We start from the raw sequence: 23,637 nt of genomic DNA, 5'->3' as shown, positions 1-23,637 counted from the left end.
TTGGGAAATGTTATACACACACATTATAGGCCAGAAGATATGGGATCTTGGAAAGGCAAAAATCCTTGGATTATTATATAGAGAACGAGAGATACATTGCAAATGAGAAAAAGACATTTGCTGGTACAGTCCTTTCTGAAACTGAACAGTTTATCTGTATTGGATTGGATTTTAGACAGATTTGCTTTCAGCTGGACTAGGAGCATGTGTGTTTTCAAACCACAAAAGATCTGTCATCGTTGACAATCCTGTGTTTTGTATCAGATGTGTTTCTCCAGTTAGTGACAGGGGATTGGGATTTCAGCTGACTCCATGGTTTAATCTAAAGTGATGCTATTATTAGGTGGGCATTGTTGGGGACCAGCAGTATATAGGGCACTGGGTTACTTGTTTTAACCCATGTTGTCACAACACTTGCACAAAGCGACAAAGAGTCCTGTGGCACCTTATAGACTAACAGACGTATTGGAGCATGAGCTTTCGTGGGTGAATGCATCCGAGGAAGTGGGTATTCACCCACGAAAGCTCATGCTCCAATACGTCTGTTAGTCTATAAGGTGCCACAGGACTCTCTGTCGCTTTTACAAATACAGACTAACACGGCTACTTAACACTTGCACAGACCACTGAGTCCCTCAGTTCCAAACAAAGGGTAGAATTCAGTGACCCTTAGGCCAAAGTTTTCCAGGATTGGCCACTAATTTTCAGGGCCCTGCTTGAGACTTCCTGTCCTGACTTTCAAAGTGCTCAGTAACTGCAGTCCCCTCGCAAAGCTGTGAATTCTCAGGCCTTCTGGGAGCCAGGCACGAAGTGTCACAAGCTGGGCACCCCCAATAATAACTTCTCACTGGTTCGTGAGCATTAGTCCAGTCAGCACCAAGGATAGTTCCAACAAAGTGAGAGAGGGTGAAGGATGAACCTTGCTGTGACTCCCTTGAAGTCAGAGAGGAGTTTGACTCCGGATATTACATACTGAATGAAAGTTACTGCCTCCTGCTTATAAGGAAAGTCTTTCCCCCTGAAACTACACACTATCCTCCTTAGTCGACCACACGGTCTTCACTTCAGACCCAGCCCAGGCTCCTGCAAATACTGGGGATGGGGAAGTAATATCCATAGCTGTCTGCTGCCTTTTTGCCTGCATGTGTGCTTTATATATATATATATATATATATGCACAAAATCTGGATAGGATAAAGTGCAAAGTCTAGTGATTAGGGCACAGGACAGGGAATTTGGCAATATAGATTCTGTTCTCAGGTTTGTCTTGTGTGCCCTTTTGCAGGGTACATAGGCTCGTTGTGACTCAGTTTCCCTACTCATGTGTAAAATATGGAACATGCTTAACTAGCAGAGGAACTGTGGAGATTCATTCATTAACATATGGAAAACACTTCGAGGTCTTTGGCTGGGATCTCTGATGCCACTTTGCCTGTTTAGAGAGTTCACGGCATACCTAGGAAAATTCCAAGATAGGATTATCAAAACTCCATCCATCTTACTGGATATGTACTCTCTTTTTCATTTCATTATTGTTCCTTGGCAAAGTCTTTCTAGATAAATATAAATTTCCTGTTGTAAATGCCTTAAACCTTTGCTCAGGTTATATGCTGATGTAATAATCCAGTATTTCCACAATTCACAATAATCCACAATTCATTGCCATGGACATAGTTGTGATGGACTGGGCCACCAGTGAGTGAATCAAGCAACAGGAGTTGAGCAATTATATAGGAAAAAGCATCTATTGTATAGACAAATACTGCTTGTCAATAGGAGAGGAAAAAAACCAAACAATGTAGTGATTGAGTTAACATCCTACCACAGGATATGCAATGCTACATCAGCATTCAAAGCCCTATTTGCCAATGGTTTAGAATTTGCTGGAGTGTGGAGCAGCTCTTTATGGAAGCCTCCTCACGTTGTCCTTTAAAGCTGCAAAAAGCAGAATCCAAATCTGAATGAAGTTTGTTCCCTACACGGATATGTTTTTTAAAAAATCTTGCTAAGAGACACAGCAGTACAGTTTAGCATTGTCTCCATCTGACTTGTGTGCCTTGTTCTGGAATGAATTTCAGCCTATATTGGCCACACACTCTACTGCACAGCCATCCAGCCAATAGCTATTAAATGTATTTCAGACATTTGGAACAACAGGAATAGTCATTAAGGAATATTAACAGAACAATCTCCTACTTTTGAAGAGTCTCTGATTAACCGCAACACTGACTTCCAGAAATCTCTCAATTTTGCTAATTGAAAGCAGGATGATACTGTCAAAGAACTGACTTGACAGCTGTGGACACTGAAGGACTCTCTCCACAAGACAGATACAACACAGGCATCAGCAGAACAAGCTTCCCTCATATGGTTCTCTGCCAATGTGCCTCATCTCTGGTTAGATCTAGCGAGGTATTTAAATATGTGAGTAGTCTGGCTGAAGTCACTGGAACTACTCACATGTTTAAAGTTAGTAGTGTGCTTAAGTACCTTGATTTAGTCAGGGATTGGTCCTGCTTTGAGCAGGGGGTTGGACTAGATACGTCCTGAGGTCCCTTCCAACCCTGATATTCTATGATTCTATGATTCTACCTCATTGAAGTGGGGTCTAAGAGAAGCCATCTTTTGTTATGAATCAGTAGTTTATCAATCCACTGCTAAGCCTGTCTTCCAGTAAGAGAGATCAGTTGTATGCTAGAGAAGCACCCAATAGTCCCCAGATGTTCCCAATCAATGAGCAATATGAGTGAGCTAGGTCTGAACTGCAAAACCAGAGGTGAAAGTCCTGGATTGCACTAGGCCAAACTCCTGAGCCATCCAGTCTCACTATAATATTACCGATTTCTAAATGTACGTTAATAGGAATAGCAAAAATCCCACTGTGAGCTGGTGAAAAAAGGTTTATTTCAAAGCTGTGGTATAATCATAAGTGTGGATTTCCGGCTATGACCTCACAGGCCTGGGATGATGTTTTGGTGTAAAAAACCCTAAAACAATCTTTAGAGACTTGAAAAAATGCCACAGTGCTGCGGTATGGAAATGGATTAATAGCTTTGTAGATCAGAACAGGCAAGTGATCTAATCCGAACTCCTGTATAACACAGGCCAGAGCAGGGAATCTGCAACGGAGGGAACTCTGCTTCTCGGCTTTCCTAGTTGAGTAATTATGCAAATCACCGAGTTATTATTTGATGGCAGCAACACCGAAGAGATCCGAAGTGCTAGACAAACACATCTGAAGACCTCACATATCATCAGCTTAATCCAGCTCCTCTGGCTATTCTCATTGTTCATACTGTAAATGTCAGTAGCGCATGTGTTTCAGCCTAGGCAAGGAGTAGGAAATTAGTTACCATCTGATGCCTTTTGAATGACCTCTGCGTTACATATTTGGTGGTCTGTTGGTACATTTCCTAGCAGACAGATGTGTACAAGAAAAGGACCGCCCCCCACCATTCATATATGGTCCATTCTCATCAGTATTATCATTGGTTGTCTCTGCAGGAGGGCCAGGAATTGAATGAACCACGAAGACTGAGCTGTTCTCTGACCTCTAGAAGTAGTTCTTCCAAGTCAAGGTGGAGGCATGTTAGCAAAACAGGCTGGAGGAGCCTGTGCCAATGCTCTCTGATGTTCTAGCTTTCAGGATAGAAAGATGGCCTCTATTTCTCACAGTCACTCCATTCACACAAATATTTTACAAATACAAGAGATCAAGGCTGAAATCCTGGATCCATTGAAGTCAGTGGCAAAACTCCCCTATGTGTGTTGCTCCTAAGCCCACTTCCATCCACACAGAAGAATCTCTAAGGTGGCTTGAGGGTGCTTTAAGCCTGGGCTAGCCGGCCTGGTGAGGGTATTGGCTTGTTGATCAACAAGATTGGATATGAAGGGTTAATTCTTTGTTTCTATTACTTTAGCACGCAGGTATCCTAACCAGGATCATCACCTCATTTTGCTGGGTGCAGTAAAATATAAAACATTACAGCCCTGTCTAAACATTCAGCTGGAAAGATTTTAAAGCCAGCTGGAGCCATAGGCTAGATGAGGTTGTGGGGGCCTGAACAATTTCTGCTGAACCAAATTTAAAGATGGTTAGAGGTTTGTGTTGGACGTTCCCCAGTGGCCATTGACCATGTCTTACTGCCCACAGAAAATGAGTGAGGGACCCAGCCATCGGTTCTGTCAGCTCCCCCAGACTAGATCAGGGTTGCCTGAAGCACAGCCCCTGGAGTCCCAAGGTGTGCTCCAGAGTCACCCTTGCCATGTAACTGCTGGGTGATAATAAAGTAACCTACGTTGGTGAGCTACCCGGTGGTGCCAGAAACCCAAGCCAGAACCAAATGCTCTTTCTTTGGCAAGGTTTTCCCACTGCAGAACAGCCTCCCAAAGCAAGCAGTGGAAGCCCCTTACTTGAGGCATTTGAAAGTAGTTTCTAGTATGCACGGCAGAGGTGAACTCAACTATCCAGCAGTTTCTCTCCATCTATCAAACATGATCCAAATGCTAGCAAATACTCCAAGCCTGTGCTTCTATTTAAGATGGGTGGATGCAAATTAGTCCCCCGTCCCCCCCCCGGGCTGCTGGCAAGTTTGCCCGTGCAACCCTGTGTGTTGTAAAGTAGGGGCATCCCTGGAGCAAAGCAGTCCTAGTAGTTGCATGATACAGAGATTGCCCTAAGGTACAATTACCCATCCTCCATCAGCCCCTTCACAGCACTCCTCCCTGGGGATGGCCATAGGGACCAGCAAGGGAGCCCTGTCCACGACCTGAGGTGCAGTGAATAACAACTACGTGACACAAGATTTTAACCAGTTACAGTATGTAATTGAGGAGGAGGTGAATAAACCAGCAATGATTCCTGCTGCGACCAGGACCGGCTCAAGCATTCTGGCCATTCTTTTTTTTTTTGCTTGGGCAGTTGCGCTCTCGGAGCTTGGGCAGCAAAAAACCTAGAGCCGGCCCTGGCTGGGACCTGGAGGGTGGGGGCCCCAAATATGCGGAGGCCCCTCGGAAGCACTGCTGCTGTAGGAGCAACATGCCAGCTTTGCCATCACAGTAGCCCCGCTGGCAGACAGATGGTTGGGGGATTGACGAGGGCAGGAGTGAATGTGTCAATTGTGCAGGCTGTGATTAGTGCGGCTCTGGATTGAAGGAGTCCACCCTGGAGGTCTGCCTTCCACTCTGAAAGGTGAACACTGCTGAACCCTTATGTTATGGAGGAATCAGCAGCAGCACACGGGCAGAACTGCCTGTCTGCGCTCTTCCCTCCCATGCACGATTGGAGTGAGATTTCCTTGCATGTCAGACGCGTACACAACAGAGATCTGCTCAGCCTGCCTAGAAAGAGTGCAAGTGCGCAGGAGCTGGGCTACCTGGACTTCATCCAAGAGGGTGTGTCCTGCATATTGTCAGGTCCCTCTCATGAGACCACTGCAGAGCATCACATGCTCCCGACCCTGGGAGCAGATGCAGTGGGTGAGATGCACAGGCTGTTAGTGGGGTAATTCAGACAAAGTTAGGAGTACGGAGGGACCATAAGTGGGCAGCATTCCCAGCCTGCTCCTAACACTGGATATTCACACACTGGGCATTCCCCAGACTTACCCTATCACTAGGGTTTGTCTTTATTGTTAACTTCAATAATAAACTCTGCCCAAACCTGACCGTTCCTAGGACTTCTCCTCCAGGACCCATCTCTGAGAGGGAACAAGGATCTAAACATTTCTGATTTGGTGCTAATAGAACCCCACTAGTGCAGCTGCCAGGATTAGTCAGCAGCACGGCTCTGTACCTCTACGCAGGGTTCCAGGGTCCTGCCAGAGGGCCACAGTCATCCCTGACTGGCTCCACTGGAGCAACAGGAGGAACAGGTTGTAAATCATTTCCTAACAAGTCAGAGATTGAGGGAGTTTTGATTTATACTTTCCCCTTTTAAGAGCTTCCCTCTGAAGATCTCGTGCTTAACAAGCAGCAATTACTGACCCCTCACAAAGCTTTTGCGAGGAGGATGGGTCCTAATGACCCACACAGAGTCCAACAGCCAAACACCTGGTTGAGGTGAAGCATTTTGTGTCAAGGACCAAGAGGCACTTTTGTGATCTCACACAGGAAGTGCGGTCACTCCTCCATGAAGCCATGCCTCCCGGTGACATTCCTTAGCCAAGGAAGACAAGGGCTGAATGAAACACCACATCAATACTTCTCCTAGCATGGCCACAGCAGTGGAGCAGGTACCCCACTCTGGCGCAGCAAGGGTTAAAAGCCAGCCTTGGAGAGGGCTGGGGCTGAGAGCCAATCAGAAAAGGCTGAGAGGCAGCCAATCAGGGCCAGGCTGGGCCCTATAAAAGGGCTGCAGGGCCAGAGGCAAGGCAGTCTCTCTCTAGCTTTGGAGAAAGATGGACCTAGCTACCTGAAGGAGCAAAAGGTACCGTGGACAGAGCAGTGCTGGGGAGCTCCAGCCTGGTGACCTCCCAGGCTGTGGCCTGATAGGAAGGCCTAGAGCGGTACGGGGCTGCAGGGAAAGGCAGCAGGTCCAAGCCCCCCTTGCCAATGATGAGTGGCCACTACACTGCAGTCTGCCCCAGTGAACAGGGGATAGATGATGACTGGCAGTAGCCACTGAGGCAAGGTGGGGATAGAGGGTTGGGGGTTCCCCTGGGAGGGGAGACCCAGAGTGTGGTGGGGTACTGCTGGGGCAGAACCCTGAGGTAAAGGGACATTGAGGTCCGGGAGGGACATGGGGGCCTGAGGCAGGTGAGCCACTGGCCAGCAGAGGGTGCTGTGAGGCTGGAAAAGAGCTAATTCCTGAACAACCAGCAGGAGGCACCGCACCGGTGAGTCTCGACATTGCTACAGCCACAAGCAGAGTGATTTGAAGCATTTCATCTCAGGCAGTGAGACTGAACATGGTAACCACAGTGCTACTTGGCTAGCCCATTCCCCCACACAGGTAGGAAAGCTGCAAGGGTGTCAGAAGAAGAGGATGAACCAACCTTAGAATACAAAACACTGGGGTGTCCTGTGCCTTTAGAGTCTATCAGAGTTTTGTTCTTGGAGTCACTCCCAACTCATGCTCTCCTTGACCCTATCTTTCAGTCAGCTTCCTCCCTCTCCCGCTGCAGTGAGGAGCATTGTTCCAGAGATCATTATGGCCAGGCATGACGACCTCTATGGCTTCCCTGACCACCAACAAAGCAGTGATGAACTACGACAGCCAGGAGAAAGCCAACCCCAAGGAGATGCTGCATACCAATACAGTCTCTGCTAAACTGGGCACATTCTTTGTTGGGACGATGGGGGAGACCACAGATGCTTCAAAACCTCCCATCTCAAAGCCACCATCTCTGCCATTGTCAGGTGGCGGGTACAGAGCCATTCACATCTCCTGCACTCCAAAGTTTAATGTGCATCAGGGTATGTTGGGGGAGGGTAGTTGGTGGGGTCCCCTTCCTACCATTTGCTTTTAGACATTTCACTTGATCTCTGGTCCTATGCTTTAGATGATCAGGACCATAAACATTGCTTTGAAGTTTGTTAGAATAATCTTCTCCTTGGCAAGAGCCAGCTCCCTCTGCGCCCTGCTCAGCAAATGCATATCCAGGTTTACAGCTTCCACTGACAGAAGGCAGGGCCAGCTGAAACTGGAGGGGACCGAACTGTGAAGCCAGCCACGCGCCTCTCTGTAACACAGACTACAGCACATAATTGAGTTTCCACCCCTTGTTTACACTGCTCTGTGCTCAGCAAACAGGCACAGACACACACAGAGTCCTCTACTGATGCGTGCACCTGCCTCCCCATTAACAATACATGAAAGCACACTCCTGCGATGACTCCGTCAACCCCCTGCCCCCTTAGTCCTCTACACTACGCTAAAGCCTGAGGACTCAATTCAGCCCCAGAGCGCAGCTAGCTCCTCTTAGTGCCCCAGCTATTGCAATGATTGATGCCCTATAAGGACCTCAGCCAAAGCCAGTGGAAGTCAACGGAGAGACTCCCATGGGCTGGAGATCAGGCCCTAAATACATCAAATAGATGAGACTGAAAATGAGATCTGTCTGGAGCAAACAGTAGTGCTTATTATACAGATTAAAGCTAATCTTACAACAATATTGAAAATGATTTTCCGTGCATTCAAAATGTGATTTGCATTTCCTCTCTTAGTCTGCATCATCTGGCTGTCCAAGATGGGAGCTCTTTATTCGATTGCTAATTTCCATATGCTCTTTGCTCTTTGAGATTAGATGTGGTGCTTGGGACTTCTTTTATAATACTTTAGCACTTCTGACCCACAGATCTTGACTGTTTACAAAATTGGATCATGCTGGATATGAGCCAGTGTGCCCTTGTTGCCAAGAAGCTGGTGTAATCTCCATCTTTAGAGGTTTTTAAGGTCCTGGCTGGGATGATTTAGTTGGGTTTGGTCCTGCTTTGAGCAGAGGATTGGACTAGATACCTCCTGAGGTCTCTTCCAACTCTAATATTCTATGATCATCATCCCCATTAGATTAGATTTCAAAATGACCTTGACAAATTACAGAATTATTCTGAAACCTGCAAGATGAAATTCAGCAGAGACAAGTGCAAAATACTTCAGTTGTGGAAGGGGGAAAAAATCTAATGCACAACTACAAAATGAGGAATAACTGGCTAGGCTGTAGTACTGCTGGAAAAGAGGCAGGGTTATGGTGGATCAAATAGAATACAAGTCAACAATATGATGCAGTGGTGAAAAAGGCTAATATTAAGGGGCATATTAACAGGCGTATCGTATGTAAGACACAGGAGGCAATTGTCCCATTCTACTCTGCACTGCTGAGTCCCCAACTGTAGTACTGCGGCCAGTTCTGGCCACCATAGTTTAGGAAAGACGTGGACAAACTGCAGAAAGTTCAGAGGAGAGCAACAAAAACGATAAAAGGTCTAGAAAACCTGACCTGTGAGGAAAGGTTAAAATACTGGGCTTGTTTAGTCTTGGCAAAAGACTGGGGCGGGGGGGGACCCAATAACAGTCTTAAAATATGTTAGGATGGTGACTAATTGTTCTCCATCTCCAAAGAAGGTGTGATGAGCTTAATCTGCAGCAGATACTAGGAAAATCTTTCTAACTCTAGGGGTGGTTAAGCTCTGGAACAGGCTTCCAAGGGAGGTTGTGGAATCCCTGTCACTGGAGGTTTTTAAGAACAAGTTGGACAAATATCTCTTAGGAGTGTACTCTCACTGTTCTCTTTTTGGCTTGACTCATAGGATCTGAGAGACAAACTAGCTTCTTTTCTTCTCATGCATAATCAATAATAAATGTTCTGCAGGCCAAGTTACCATCTCAGCAACTCCAGTACAATCCCATGAACGTTAACACTAGGTCCCTCAATGACATTGGATTGCAGAGGGGTCGCTGATTGAGTCTCAGTAACCAGTTCTGCAAGTGACATCCAAAGAGCAGACAATGCCTGCTCCCTTTCCCATAACTGTGTCAGTTCTGCAGGGCTACCAGGAGTGAAAAGCAGTTAAAAAGAATTGGTCACTAAAGTCAGTAGATGTGACTGACTTGAAAGAAGTTCTGCTGAGAAAGAACGTGTAATTTTTACTTACTCACTATTCAGAGTAGAACAGTATGTTAACAATTGTCAGTTTCAGGGCACAAGATAGGAGACAAGTGCTCTATGTCCAAGTAATAGTACTTAATATTTATTAAATAAATATTATGTAAATACAAGTATCTGACTGAGACTGGAGATCATACGTTCAGTTAGATGTAGCTAGCATGCAGCCATAGCAGCTAAGGCTGAGATCTTGTCAGATTTTGTAAATTAATCAGGGTCAGGCCAGATCAGTACTGAGAGAGGAAACATCCAAGCAAACCATCATTGTGTTGGTGACTGAAAAGATAGTGTTCCCTATTTGTCAGCTGGAGTCAGTGAGAGGATGATGCTAAGGGACATTGGAGGCGTGGTCTTGCAGATAAGATGTAAGAGGAGGTCTTAAGCCTGTATGTTCTTTGCAGATCACCTGCGAATTTTTGCACGTTAGTGTGTATGTCCTAGCCAAATTCCAATTTGGTAAGTACATTCTGGTTAGCTAAATACCCTCTGTATTTGTACGTAATTGGATATACTCTTCACTTCCAGTCCTAAAATGGTGTGCATATTGCTGCTTTTGGTTACACAGCTGGTATGTCCCACCCCAAAAGGGTGGATAATAGATTTTAACATTTCCAAGCACTTTGGGGACAGAATCACCAGAGACTGCTAGCAATGTTGAATTATGACTTGAAGCAGGTCACACTGTGGGTGGATTTTTGTGACCTGCACATGCCAATGTTAGACCTGCAGTAGAAGTTTCCCTACAGGATGGGGAGCAACCAAATACCAGACACAGTATTGGTATATAATACTTTCAATGCTCTTTATTAATTAAACAAACCTTACTTACTCCACACTCACACCCCAAACATACTATACCAGAGTCCAAAGGTCAGATTGGTCCCAATGGCCAGTCAAGATTCCTTCCAATCATAAGATGCGGGGAGCCAGTGAAAACCACATTTATATTCACACGGAACTCTGGATCAATAAATGACTCCAATTTGCAGCAATCATAGGCAACTGTTTATAGTCCATTCTGTCACGTTCTTTGCCTTTGTTTACTAGGCCTTCTATCCACACAGTTCCAAAGAGACAATCCTGGGTGGGCCGCCATGATCACAGGTGTGCCATTTCCTCCAATTCTTATACCATTTTACATCAGTCCAGCTGGTGGTGGTTACTTTTCTGATGGATTTTCTGTATTTTTCTCGGAACATAACGAGATTGTTTTTGCACAAATAGTTCTAATAGTCCTTGACCTTAAGTTTCTGCTTCGGTTGTCAACTTGCAACGCATGGACTCATGTCAAGCATGTGTCATTCATACCAGGCCTCAATGACCTATAACATATTACATGGATATATGAATCACAATGTGTGTGTGTGTATATATGTTTATATATATATCCCAACACCAGGACCCTATGCGCAAGTGTGGACCAAGTGAGGGTTTGAACAGAAGATGAAAGACAAATGCCCAAGATTCTGTTGGGTGAAGGCAGCTTTAAAGAAGTCAAATCTGGGGCTCTTGGAGCCCTGCTGGTGGATGCAGTGTTGCCAACTTAAGATTTTATCGTGAGTCTCGCAGTATTTGGTGTTTTTTCAAAGCCTCAGCTGCTGAAATCAATAGATTACATTCAAATAAAAGTAAGTTTCCAGCCCTTATGCTTTCTAAGGAAAGCTTGAAAACATGAAGTGAGTTCACCCTAAAGCCAGAAAACTGAAGACAAAAAGAACTTGACGTTTGTTGTTTGTTTGTTTTTTAATCTAATGGTCTTTAAGCCAATCTCCTGATTTGGAAGCCTGACTCGTCATTTTTTAATGCTTGGGCTTGGTAATATGGCAATAGGATAGATGCTGCCTGGTGGCTACTCAATCAGCACAGCTCCTGAGCAGCTGGGTCTCATCCCCTCCCAGTGGGCAGTCCTGCCACTTTGAGGTCAGGTCTAGACCCAGACTTACCACTGCTGGGGGTCCATCATCCCAGGAGCAAGCCTGGCCCATCATGTATGCCTGCCATTTAACTTTACCTGTTCATCATTACACAGAAAACTTTCATGAAAGCTGGATTTTCCTCCCCTAGGTGGTCAACTGCTGCTGCCTTTACCCCACTGACATTATGGATAATCCTATCCCTATGCCATCATGACTGTCTTGAATGGAAGTGATTATGACAGAGGACCCCGATAACAACATGGGCCAGATCACACCATTAGACATCCCCATTGTTAGCAGGAAAAAGATAAAACAAAACAAACAAACTGATGATGAGATTGGCCCCTTATATCTGGCAAGGTTTCATTTCTCAGACACTCTCTCTTACACGAGAATAGCTATTGAGGCTTTTTTTTTTTACCATAAAAATAAACGGAAAAACCTTTTTAAAATGGAATTTCAATCACCCATCTCAGTAACAGGACACACGTGCTGCTTTCAAAATTATTGACGTCCTTCTCTAATTTCTCTATACCAGAAATCTGCATTTGAATTTTATTTTTAAAGCTCTCTCATTCTTTGCGGGAAGGATTTAATACAGATGAAGAATTTAAATACTTCATTGCAAGGATGAATCCATGAAACTACAAAGAGGTGACACAACAGAGCTCAGAGCGAAGAGAAGTAAGTAAAAGTGGTGAGCTGAACTAAGTTAATTTAATTTAGCTACATAGAAGATACACTTTGGGATCTATAGCTTGATCTCACACGCTTAAAGCTAGACACATGCTTAAGTACTTTGCTGAACTGGGGCCTTTTGCAGACTGACTTTGCAGGCGGAGGGATACAAAGTTATTTAAAAAATAAATCTCAAACATTTCTAGAGGAGTGTTATTTGAAGGTAGTAGCACACAGAGAATACACCAGACACAGCATGGTTTCATTGTTTGATTTTTAAGGCCAAACAGGCTCATCAGATCAGCTAGTCTGACTTCTTGCGTAACTCAGGACTGACTCGCCCATGACTTAGCTACTGTGTGGAGATCTTTTACACAGGCACCAATATTCTCCTTTCCCTGCCAGGGGCTGTATTCCCCATTCGATTAAATTGGCGGAGACCCTCCCTCAAAGCCTACACACAATAAAACACAAAACCAAATTTAAAAAAAAAAAAAAAAACAGAAATCAAAACCAAAAAAGGCTTACTTCCAGAACTGCCTCTCAGCATGACCCACTCCTCCTACATCTCTCCTGGAGCTCCTGGAATGTGCTTTATAGAGGCCCTTTAAGTCCGAACATGCTGTGCCCCAGGCTACAACTATGGTCATGGCTGCCCAGGGGACTACATTTCCCAGTACTCTCTGCTTTCCTGGATAGCTCTCAGGGAGGAATAGGCTGCCAACTCTGCTGAGCCAGTCTTGTCCCTCACGGCTGAGGGCCCTAAAAACAGCATCAGCAGCACAGGTTTTTTCATAAACCCCAAATTGCCTTCATGAGGCGAGCTCCACTGTCCCACAGATACTGACCCTGGGATGAGGAGGAATTCACACATGCTGGTTGCCTTCCTGAACCTTACAGAACAAGTGCACCATTGCAACGAAGTAAATTAGTAGCACGTTATTACAAGCAATCCCAAACGCATGATGCTATACACTTACACCGCACCATTCTCCCTCAGATATGGCGACAGCTATGTCTGTACCTGCACACAAAGGCATGCACATGCCGTTCTGGAATAAGATTAGATCTAGCTGGTTTTCCTCTCCCTGTCATGTCGCATTATATCGTTGAGCAGTTCGGTTCCTCACTATCCATTGGATACCTGGCAGTGCCCAGCAACTCTGCATCTGTTTCCATGGAAACCAGCCTGAGCCCTCAGAAGTGAGCTGCAGCATTCTAGGCCTTGTAAGCAGAAGGCCAGCATCTTCGCTGCTACAAACAGCAGTCAGGCCTAGGGTGACCAGACAGCAAGTGTGAAAAATCGGGACGGGGTGGCGGGTAATAGGAGACTGTATAAGAAAAAGACCCAAAAATCGGGACTGTCCCTATAAAATAGGGACATCTGGTCACCCTAGTCAGGCCTGACCTTTTTAACAAGTCAAAATCAAGTTTAAAAAGAGCCAGAAGAAGAAACGAGATGGTGGAGGATGGGTAGGAGGAATCAGGCTCAGTTTCTGCTGAGCAAAAAGACCAGCCCCAGGTATCTGAATGGAAGTCCTGCCAATTAGTAAACCCAGATGAATTCAGGAGCAATTGCCTGCAGCTTTCTCTCTCCTGTTCTACCAACCTCCAGCTCAGTTGAGAGGTCTCCCTCCATCCCCCCGGAAATGCGATCTTGCAAGTGACTGGTGTTTTGCTGTCAGGGAGGGGAAATAAAGGCCCGGTATTAAAACAGACAGTGGTCTTGTCTTCGGAATCAACCATGTTGACTGTGGCTAATTAGTGGACATGGAACCCTGCGAGGTGACTGTGCAGAGATGAGCACCTGCAGTAATTACACCATCCAGCAGTAGGTTTAAGACACTGGCAGTTTTGACCATCTGTGCTTAAATCCACTCTGAGCAATTACTCAGGTATCGCTGAGAACAGACTCTGGCCCAGGATTGCTATTTTGTAGTTCGATTTTTTAATTTAAAATATTGCATTGTGCAAGTAAATTCCTTGAGCCAAATCCTTCAGATCCTTATTCAGCTTGCATACAGGCAAAACTCTCCCTGCCCGCAAAAAGCATCTTGCCCAAGGAAGCAGGGAGTAGACAATGAAGAAGGATCTCAGGATTTGGCCCTAAATTTGCTACCTGCCCTTGGTGTTTTAGAGCAACTCCGTGTTCACTCACTGGGCCCCTGGCGTGTCTGAGTTGAGAGCTGATGGCAGATATGATGGCTGCTCAGCTGATGTGTTGGAGTGAGACTTGGGGACCTAGGAGCCATGGCTGTGGCACTGTACTCTGGATCCCAAGCACCAGAGAAGGGACCGAGGTGACTGGTTCCCAGAAGCAGGGTACTCATGGCCTGATCAGAGACTAAATTCATGCAAGTACAACTCCATTGAAACCAATGGAGCTGCACCCACTTGCAGGAGTGGGAAGTTTAGCCCCAGATCTTTGAGCCATTTTGTTTGGCCTCAGGCAGTGGCTGACATTGGATGTTCTAGAGAATGGTGACCCTTCCCTTCCCTGCCACTCCTGTATAAAAGGACAATGTGATCCCAGGGCCTGTGAGAAACTATGTCCCTCCCACTCCACAGTAATTTCTGACTTAGCTAGATGGGCTGCCTGTAAACCTTGCTCTTTGCTAGCAGCAAGAGCTCAGAGCACTTCACAAAGGAGTAGAATAATTCCTGGTTTTCAAATGGGGAAACTGAGGTCCAAAGTCACACAGTCAGTGGTACAAGCGGTGTTAGACTCTGGATCTCCTGCCTTGTAGTCTTGGGCTATTGCCTCAACCCCAAAGCACAGAGACAGAAAGGCGATGGCCATGGAAGGTGATTTGAGATGGGGGAGCCACCACTAGAGGAGGACAGAACGCCACGCTGAGTGGGCCACATAAACATTATTACTATTATTTACTTGTATCGTGTCAGTGCCTATAAGTCCTAGTCCCGGTCCAGGACCCCACTGTGCTAGGCTTTGTACAGACACAGAACACGAAGTGGGTCCTTGCCCCAATGAGCTTCCCGTGTAAATAGAGAAGCAAAAGATCCCAAAGGCTGATTTTAGAAAAGATGATAAGTGGTTGATCTAATTTTTTCAGCCCAGTTCCACCTCCCCCTGCAAGTGCTGACCTCCCCATCCTCCTCATCCCAGCCGCAGGATTCCCTACAGCAGAGTGACAGCACTGAGATCATTGATCCCCCAGTGTGTGCTGACTCAACCCCTCAAGCTGGAGCTATATCCTCCTCCCTCTTGGTTTCAGTTCCCCTTCAGGAGGTCTCTGTTCCCACGAATGACCCACTTGTCTTGTGCTAGAGATAAGCTCTGGAAACTCTCTGACAACTAATGTGCAGCAATAACCTCTTTTCAAAGCAGTTCAGAGGGTGTAGAGGTGCTCTCCTTGCAGTGAGCCACGAAAACCGGGGCAAAGCTTTACTGAAGGGTCTGGCCCCCAGCAGCTGAAATGGCCCCAGGGCTGATGGTGACTGGCATCCAGCGGCTTCACAAATCAGCCACATGATGGGGTTGGTACTTAGAGGATCAATCTTCACTCTCACAGCCCTGACCTCTCATTGGCCAATACTGTGCTGTATGTATGTGAGCTGGGGAGGCTGCTACTGAGGTCAACTCCGAGAGAGAATGCTGTGAGTTTCCACTCCTGGATTATGGAAGCATTCTCTCCTGGAAGATGAAGACACACAGGGAAAAGAAGCAGGCTCAGGTTCCCAGAAAAGGGCAGACGGCGGGAACAAGAAAAGAGAAACCCCGGAGACGGGGAAATGAAGCCTTCCCCACACACTTAAATGGGCACAACTTGAGATCCTCCATGCCGCAGGACTCCACAGGGGCAGGCACAAGTCAGTGCTAAGCAGATACCCTCCGAAGATAAAGGGTCTGATTCTCAGGTAGCAGCCGTGTTAGTCTGTATCTGTAAAAAGAACAGGAGTACTTGTGGCACCTTAGAGACTAACAAATGTATTTGAGCATAAGCTTTCGTGGGCTACAGCCCACTTCATCGAATGGATAGAATGGAACATATAAGAAGAGTATCTATAATATACATACAGAGAAGATGCCATACCAGCTCTAAGAGGCTCATTAATTAAGATGACCTGTTATCAGCAGGAAAAAAACCTTTTGTAGTGATAATCAAGATGGTCAATTACAGACAGTTGACAGAGGTGTAAGGATAATTATCATAAGGAAATAGATTCAAGTAGTGTAATGACTCAGCCATTCCCAGTCTCTATTCAAGCCAGAGTTAATGGTATCTAATTTGGTCTGATTCTCCGTTACTCTAAGACCCCTTTATACCATTGTGCACCCACTTTAAGGCCCTTTGGCACAGCCAGAGCAGGGGAGAGAGTCCTTAGCATAAATGAGACTCAGGCCTGGCTATGGTGACAGGTTTTTTTTATTTCATGGTGTCACAGAGTGACAGGTCCAATGCTCTGGAACTGCTCGGTATGAAGCCAGCCAGGACTCAGGTGTAGCGTGACTCCCATCAGGGCATGCTGTCCAGGGCAAAAAGCCTCCTTGGCTGTGACCTTCCTGGGTCTGACCTCAGAGCGTTCAGCACCCCTGTTCTCACCGTGCACATCCCGCAGCGGGCCCTGCACCCCAGCTTCGCAGTCAGCCGTGAACATAGCATAGAACAGTTTGCTAGCACAGAAATCAGGAACTTTCAGCAAAGTCCACTTGGGGGGACCCAGGGCCTAGTGCCCCTGAACAGCCCCCATCCAAGTCCCAGACAGGATCCAGCCGCCTGGCCTCCAACATGCCCATTGCCCCTCCTCTGGTCTTTGGCTTCCCTGGCAGTGTCATCTCCCTCCTGGTTCTCACACGCCCATATTCCCACCACCACGGCTTTGGTGCAGCACACAGGGAAACCGAGGCACACACCGCACTCATCCAAACCAGTAAAACTCACGTACAACATAACAAGAGGGAAAACCCCACTTTGTCACACATGGTTCTTGGGGAAGGTGGAAGTCACAGACCCGAGCCCGGCAGTAGTGCACACTGATAGGCATTGTGCTAAAGCACTCCAGTCCTCAACTGCAGCCAATCTGATGGGAATTAGAATCCAACACTTGTGCCTTCATTAAACTAAGGACTCTTCCATTGTGTAACGCTGCACCCAGGGGAGGGAAAGGTGCCCAGGAGCTGCAGGGATCACACCTGGGACCTCTGAATCTTAAAACATGAGCTACTACTGCCTGATCTAAGAGACTCGGCTCTACTTGCTACGGCTGTAGTAAGCTCATCAACCACTATATGCGGCGCAGTGGTGTAGTGAGATGAGTGCGGTATAGGAACCTGGACAGAACGCAGTGGAATAGACACAGCACCATGCTGGGTGGGTGTGGGTTATAATTGCACCTCACAGTGATGAGAGCTGGTAGAAACAACGTATCACATCTGTGCTGCTTCCTGTGGCAAGGATGGGCGCTCCATGGGGAACTGAGCATTATGGAACGTGTGCTGCAGCACAGAACACAGCCTAACAGAAACAAGTTAGTTAGCCCACCTGTTCACTCTACTCATCTTGTACACACGTCCCTCCCCGCCTTATGAACACACCTTACCAAATGGTATTAGGAAACCATGTGCCACCCACCTTGGCACTATCCCAGAGCAGGTCTCATTTGTTATCAGAACTGAGGCATGACTGTGGCAGCAGTACCAGGGGGAACCAGAGCTCACACAGCACACACTGCTGGGAATGTACATTTGTAGCTGTAGTGAATGTATTTTTTATTAATAGCATGCGTGCCTCAGTTTACCTGCTTAAGATTATTTTGTCTGACGACATGGAATCAAATCAAAGGATGATGTTAGGGAGAACTAAGCAGGAACTGAAACAATGACTGAGAGAGATAACTAAAAGGAAAATACCAACAGGACTTAAAGGAACAATGAGGGCACTGTTAATTAGGAAATGCCCATCTTCCTGGCTGCAGTCAGGCTTGCAGGTTTATTCTTCATTGGTCCGAGCCCAGGATCAAAAACCCCTGGCTAGAGAGGAAGGACAGGGTGAGTGGGCAGCAGCTGCTCAGGCGAGACACAGCAAGAGGCAGAGAACTCTGCAAAAACTGCCTGTCTCTCCTAGCCCAGGACTAGGGGTATCTGGGTTAAGCAGAGCTTGCCAAAACCTGTAAAGGAGAAAGTCTGGGTGAGACCAGATGCATACAGACTTTTGTTGTGTTAACTCACTTCTCTGAATGCTACGTACCTATGGGTGAATAAATAATACTTGGCTTTTAAGGAGCTGTTCTGAGTTACTTTAATCAGCCACCGATCACAGGCTCCCAGAGACAACTTCCTTCCTTTATCTCAGGTAGTAAACAGGGGCCATGAAGCTCAGAGACTCTGGTGGGATCTGGGACTCCACCCAGAGAGGGAAGAAGGCAGGGCTGGCCTTAGGGAAAATGGTGCCCTGGGCGAACAGGGATGGGGCAGCTCCCCGTACAGTGACCCCTCCCCCCACGACTGGGGAGCAATGGGGGCAGGAAGCGGGGGTGAGGTGCAGAGCTTCCTGCAGCTGGAGGGGGAGTTCCCGGAGGTGGGAGGCCTGTGCAGGGGAAGAGGAAGTGCTGTCCCTCCCCATCCTGGCCGGGACTAGCAGCGGGAGCCTGGCACACAGTAGGAGCATCTCCCTGACTCCAGACCCAGAGCTTGGGGATTAAAGGGGTCTTGGGCTGGCTTGGGGGGGCAGTGGAGTGACCATGGTGCCCCCCTGACCAGTTGCTCATATCACCCACATGTAAGGCCGGCCCTGGGCAAAGGTGACGCCTGGCATCTGTGGGGTGCACTTGGAGAGACTGTAAAAGGGTCTAGAGCACAGCTTGCCCTGTAATCATCACAGGAGGGAAAGCAGATGCCTGTGAAATTTAAATTGATGTAAAACCAGCATAAGAGGGTGAAAAGATCCCATCTTGAGTCAGGGCATGTGTAACTCACTGGCCCGTGCAGTATGTGTCCTCTCCTGTACACAAGACCACCACCCATCTAGGCTGGTTGCAGGGCAGCATTTTACTGTCTCCTACTTGCTGTGCGTGGGCCACATGGTGCTGTTTGGCTAAACAGAACCACTGGGCAAATGGCCAGGACAACCCAGGCTGCTCTGTACTAGGCCTCAGGTTGGAAGGGACCTCAGGAGGTCATCTAGTCCCACCCCCTGCTCAAAGCAGGACCAATCCTCAACTAAATCATCCCAGCCAGGGCTTTGTCAAGCCTGACCTTAAAAACCTCTAAGGAAGGAGATTCCACCACCTCCCTAGGGAACCCATTCCAGTGCTTCACCACCTGCCTAGTGAAATAGTGTTTCCTAATATCCAACCTGGACGGTCCTGATTTTGTTTTTCCCTAAACTGAATTAATCTCTCACTACTTCTTTGCCTTTTATTCTCCTCCCCAACCCCAACCTAAACTTTAAATACAAATATTGTAGCAGACGGGCCAGTTTGGGTGTGCACATCACTGTCTTCTAAGGACAGACGTAGCACAGCTCAGGTGTGGCTTACAACCCTGATAGCACTAATAGACGTTCTCCTTTGGGTCAACCAATCAGGTGCAGCTCCAGGCACCAGCAAGCCAAGCGCATGCTTGGGGCGGCAAGCCGCGGGGGCGCTCTGCTGGTCGCTGCAAGGGCGGCAGGCAGGTTGCCTTCGGCGGCTTGCCTGCGGAGGGTCCGCTGGTCCCGCGGCTTCGGCGGACCTCCCGCAGGCAAGCTGCCGAAGGCAGCCTGCCTGCCGTGCTTGGGGCGGCCAAAATACCGCCCCTGCAACCAATCACTGCTTGTGCTCCTTGGAGGAAGGAAAAGGAGTTCTAGCCCCATCCTTGCCAAAATCCAAACCGCCATTGCATGTAGCGTGAAGTCCTCGACATCTTGTGATAATAAATTCTATGTAGATAACTTCTTAGCATCTGTTTGCCAGTGATTAGTTTTCTGTTCTGTGCCTGTATGAACTTTTCTATAGTCCTTTAATTTTTAATTAACCACTTACTTTGGACAAACCTCCTCTTTGGTTCTGGGTTCCTGTATCCATGGCAACATTTCTTCCCTGAGGCACGTTTTGTCAGAGCAAGTGACAAACCTCAGGTTTCAGCTGTTTGTTTGGGTCTGGAAATCTTCCTATAATTCTGAAACTGACAGGAAGCAGAAAAAAAATCCACCAATAATCTGACTTGATCAACAAGGAGTCCGGTGGCACTTTAAAGATTAACAGATTTATTTGGGCATGAGCTTTCTTGGGTAAAAACCCCATTTCTTCAGATGCATGGAGTGAAAGCTACAGCTGCAGGCATTATGTACTGACACATGAGGAGAAGGGAGTTACCTCACAAGTGGAGAACCACTGTTGACAGGGCCAATTCGATCAGGGTGGATGTGGTCCACTCCCAATAATAGATTAGGAGGTGTCAATTCCAGGAGAGGCAAAGCTGCTTGTGTAATGAGCCAGCCACTCCCAGTCCCTATTCAAGCCCAAATTAATGGTGTTAAATTTGCAAATGAATTTTCCTTCTGCTGTTTCTCTTTGAAGTCTGTTTCTGAAGTTTTTTTGTTCAAGAATAGTGACTTTAAAATCTGTCATAGGCTGTCCAGGGAGATTGAAGTGTTCTCCCACTGGCTTTTGTATGTTACAATTCCTGATGTCCGATTTGTGTCCATTTATTCTTTTACATAGGGACTGTCCGGTTTGGCCAATGTACATGGCAGAGGGGCATTGCTGGCACGTGATGGCATATATCACATTAGTAGATGTGCAGATGAATGAGCCCTTAATGGTGTGGCTGATGTGGTTGGGTCCTCTCATGGTGTCGCTGACTTGATGTTACTGGATCTTGGTGGGGGGGAAGAAGATCTCATGCATAATTTGCTACTGACCCCAACTTCTGTATATAATCTTTGTATTGTTTTCCTTGCATGAAAATGTCTTACAAAGAAGATCTCAAAGATTTAGGCCCAGATCCTCAAAAGTATTTAGGCAACTAACTCCCATTGGCTCTGGTCTTTAGAGGTCTGCTCCTTCCTCTCATTCATATCAATTTAGCTGCACTGATTTCATAGAGTCTATTTCTCATTTACACTGGTGGGAGAGGAGAATCAGACCCTAAGATTTTATTAGGATTTAATGCTAATTGAAAAAAAGCAAACATTGCTAAATGCAAAGACACCCATGGGAAATTTTGGAAGGGAGAGCAAGGAGAGGACATTTTCAAGATAGCAGAGAGTCGTATATTTCTGAGAGCTGCTTGAATAAAGACTCCACTGTACTCCTATAGCCTGCTGGCTTACATCATCCGAACTACTCCATAGGCCCTGCAAGCTGCTCTATGCAGACAGACCTGTGAGCCTGCGTGGAGACTTCAACAGGGCTCTTTTTTGGGTGCAGGGGTCTAGCTGCAGGGAGTAGCTCCCTGCTTCTGCAAACAGTTACATGCACGGTTAACTTTACTCATGTGAGTAGCCCCCATTGACGTCAATGAAAGTATTCACGTGCTTACAGTCAAACACATGCCTAAATGTTTGCAGGATCAGCGCCTGTTTGAACAGGGAAATAATGAGGCAGTACAGAGGATCAGGCATTTATAGGAACAATAACCATATTGGCCTCTATATTAGATAAGACCAGTGGCCTGCTGGTTGACCTTGGACAAGTCATTTCACCATTCTGTGCCTCAGTTTCCCCATCTGTCAAATGAGGATAATGATGCTTCTCTCCTTCCTTGCTTTGAGATCCATGGCTGAAAAGTTCTGTAGAAGAGCTGGTGGTATTATTATTTAGAGCTCAGTTAATGTTGCTCATGATCAGCAGGCAGATATTTCTCTAGCAGGCCGTGACAGTAACCCGGCCACTGGGAAGCTGATCACGCTTCCACCTCCCAGCCCTTCTGGTCCCACTGGGTTGGAGAGCAAGAGACCAGAGAGTCCGGGCCTCACAACAGCGGACAGTGATATTTCCCAAGGCATGCTCAGTCTGATTTGTTACAGCAAGATCCTTCTGTGAGGATGGGCCAGGAATGAAGCTACATCCCTCACTCTGGCCTGGCCTGGCCTGCTCAGCGTGGATCACACGGTCTCAGTGCTATTGAGCGCCACTCTCTGATCCTGTCATTTGTTACACAGCACAGCAGCTGGGCCAGTTTGAGTCTCTCTTTTAATTGTCAATGGCCAGTGCCTGTGTAAGGTTCTGGACTGACAGCCTCAGAGCCCCGCATCCCCTCCCCAGTGACCAGGCCCATCGGGGAAGAGGCAGCAGCAATCCCCCAGTGATCCCACCAGGAGCTGGACCCGCGCTCTAGAAGGGCTGCTTTGTAAGGAAGGCCTGTTGCAGATACGGGGTAGCACAGCCACAAACCCTGGGGAAGGACTGGTTGGAGAGCTGGGGGGTGTGTGTGGGGGGGCAGCATTCCAGATCACACCAGCCTCCGAGGGTTAGAGGGGACTTCAGTCTCCCTGGCCTTCCCAGGCCTTGGTTTTTCTGCTGCGACTGACAATACAGAGGCCAACGAGGACCAGTTTGGGGTGGTGGAGCTGGCTGGAGACCTCCCAGCCCAGTTCACAGTGACCACCGATCAGCCTCCGGATAACTATGTCTCCTTACTACCCAGCTGGACCAAGACAGAGCAGCACTGAATCCTCTTACCCAGGTCCTGTCCCGGGGCTTGGGTGCCTCAACCCAGAGGAGTCTTGAAAGTCTTTGAGCTCAGCCCAGTTTGCTCTGGACTCGGTTACAATGGGTCCAACTGGTCTGTCTCATCCCAGAGCACAGCAAGCGCTGCCGGCCAGTTCACTCTGGAGCACCCAGATCCACTTTAATAGGGAGGGTACCATGCTATCCCAGAGAGACAACTGGACCCTTTTAACTAGATCGGTTGGCTCCTGCTATGCAGAAACCCCCGGATGTTAGCGAAATCCTGGAAACTCAGCTCCTCCCTTCAGCTTCTCACCCCCTTATGCTCCACACCCCCCATCGCTGCCCATTTCTCTCTTGCATTCCCTTCCTTTTTCTGGCTAGAGCTTAGGTTCTCAGAGACTGTGCGCCCCCTCGTGGCTGCCAGGGCCCTGTGCAAGCTCCGGAGGGTTTATATAAAGGCGGAGCAGAGAGAGGCTGGAGATATTGGTGGCGAGATCACTGGAGCTGAAGAGGAGGCAGAGAGCAGCACTGAGGGTTGCCCTGGCAGCTGACCATGGCGGTGAAGCAGCAGACCCCTTACCTGCACCTGGCTGAGCTCACAGCATCCCAGTTCCTGGACATCTGGAAACATTACGATTCTGATGGTCAGTAAGAACCTCACCCCCAAAACTTCTTTTAAATCTCAGATACTTTTAAGAGGATTTTTAAAACAACCCTTAAATATTTGATAAAAATCCATCCCTGTGTGCTGTTGCTAGAGTCAGAGCTGTTGCATTTGGGCTTTGGAAATGTATATTGTTCTAGTGGGACATCTGTAAAAA

General features: G+C 47.3%; 1 protein-coding gene across 1 annotated transcript in view; it reads left to right on the top strand.

Annotated features, from left to right (window-relative positions):
• Positions 1-23,296: 23,296 nt before the first annotated feature.
• CALB2 (calbindin 2) overlaps positions 23,297-23,637 on the top strand; it is a 51,734-nt gene continuing 51,393 nt past the window's right edge. The window contains exon 1 of the mRNA XM_039502561.1: positions 23,297-23,460. Within this exon, the coding sequence (XP_039358495.1) occupies positions 23,370-23,460 (91 nt within the window). The 5' untranslated portion in view covers positions 23,297-23,369. The remainder of the gene's footprint in view (positions 23,461-23,637) is intronic.

This window comes from Mauremys reevesii, linkage group 16 (assembly GCF_016161935.1).
Source record: "Mauremys reevesii isolate NIE-2019 linkage group 16, ASM1616193v1, whole genome shotgun sequence".
NCBI classification, from domain to species: Eukaryota; Metazoa; Chordata; order Testudines; family Geoemydidae; genus Mauremys; species Mauremys reevesii.
The sequence above is the reverse complement of the archived record's forward strand: the minus strand, read 5'-3'. Positions and strand labels throughout refer to the sequence as shown.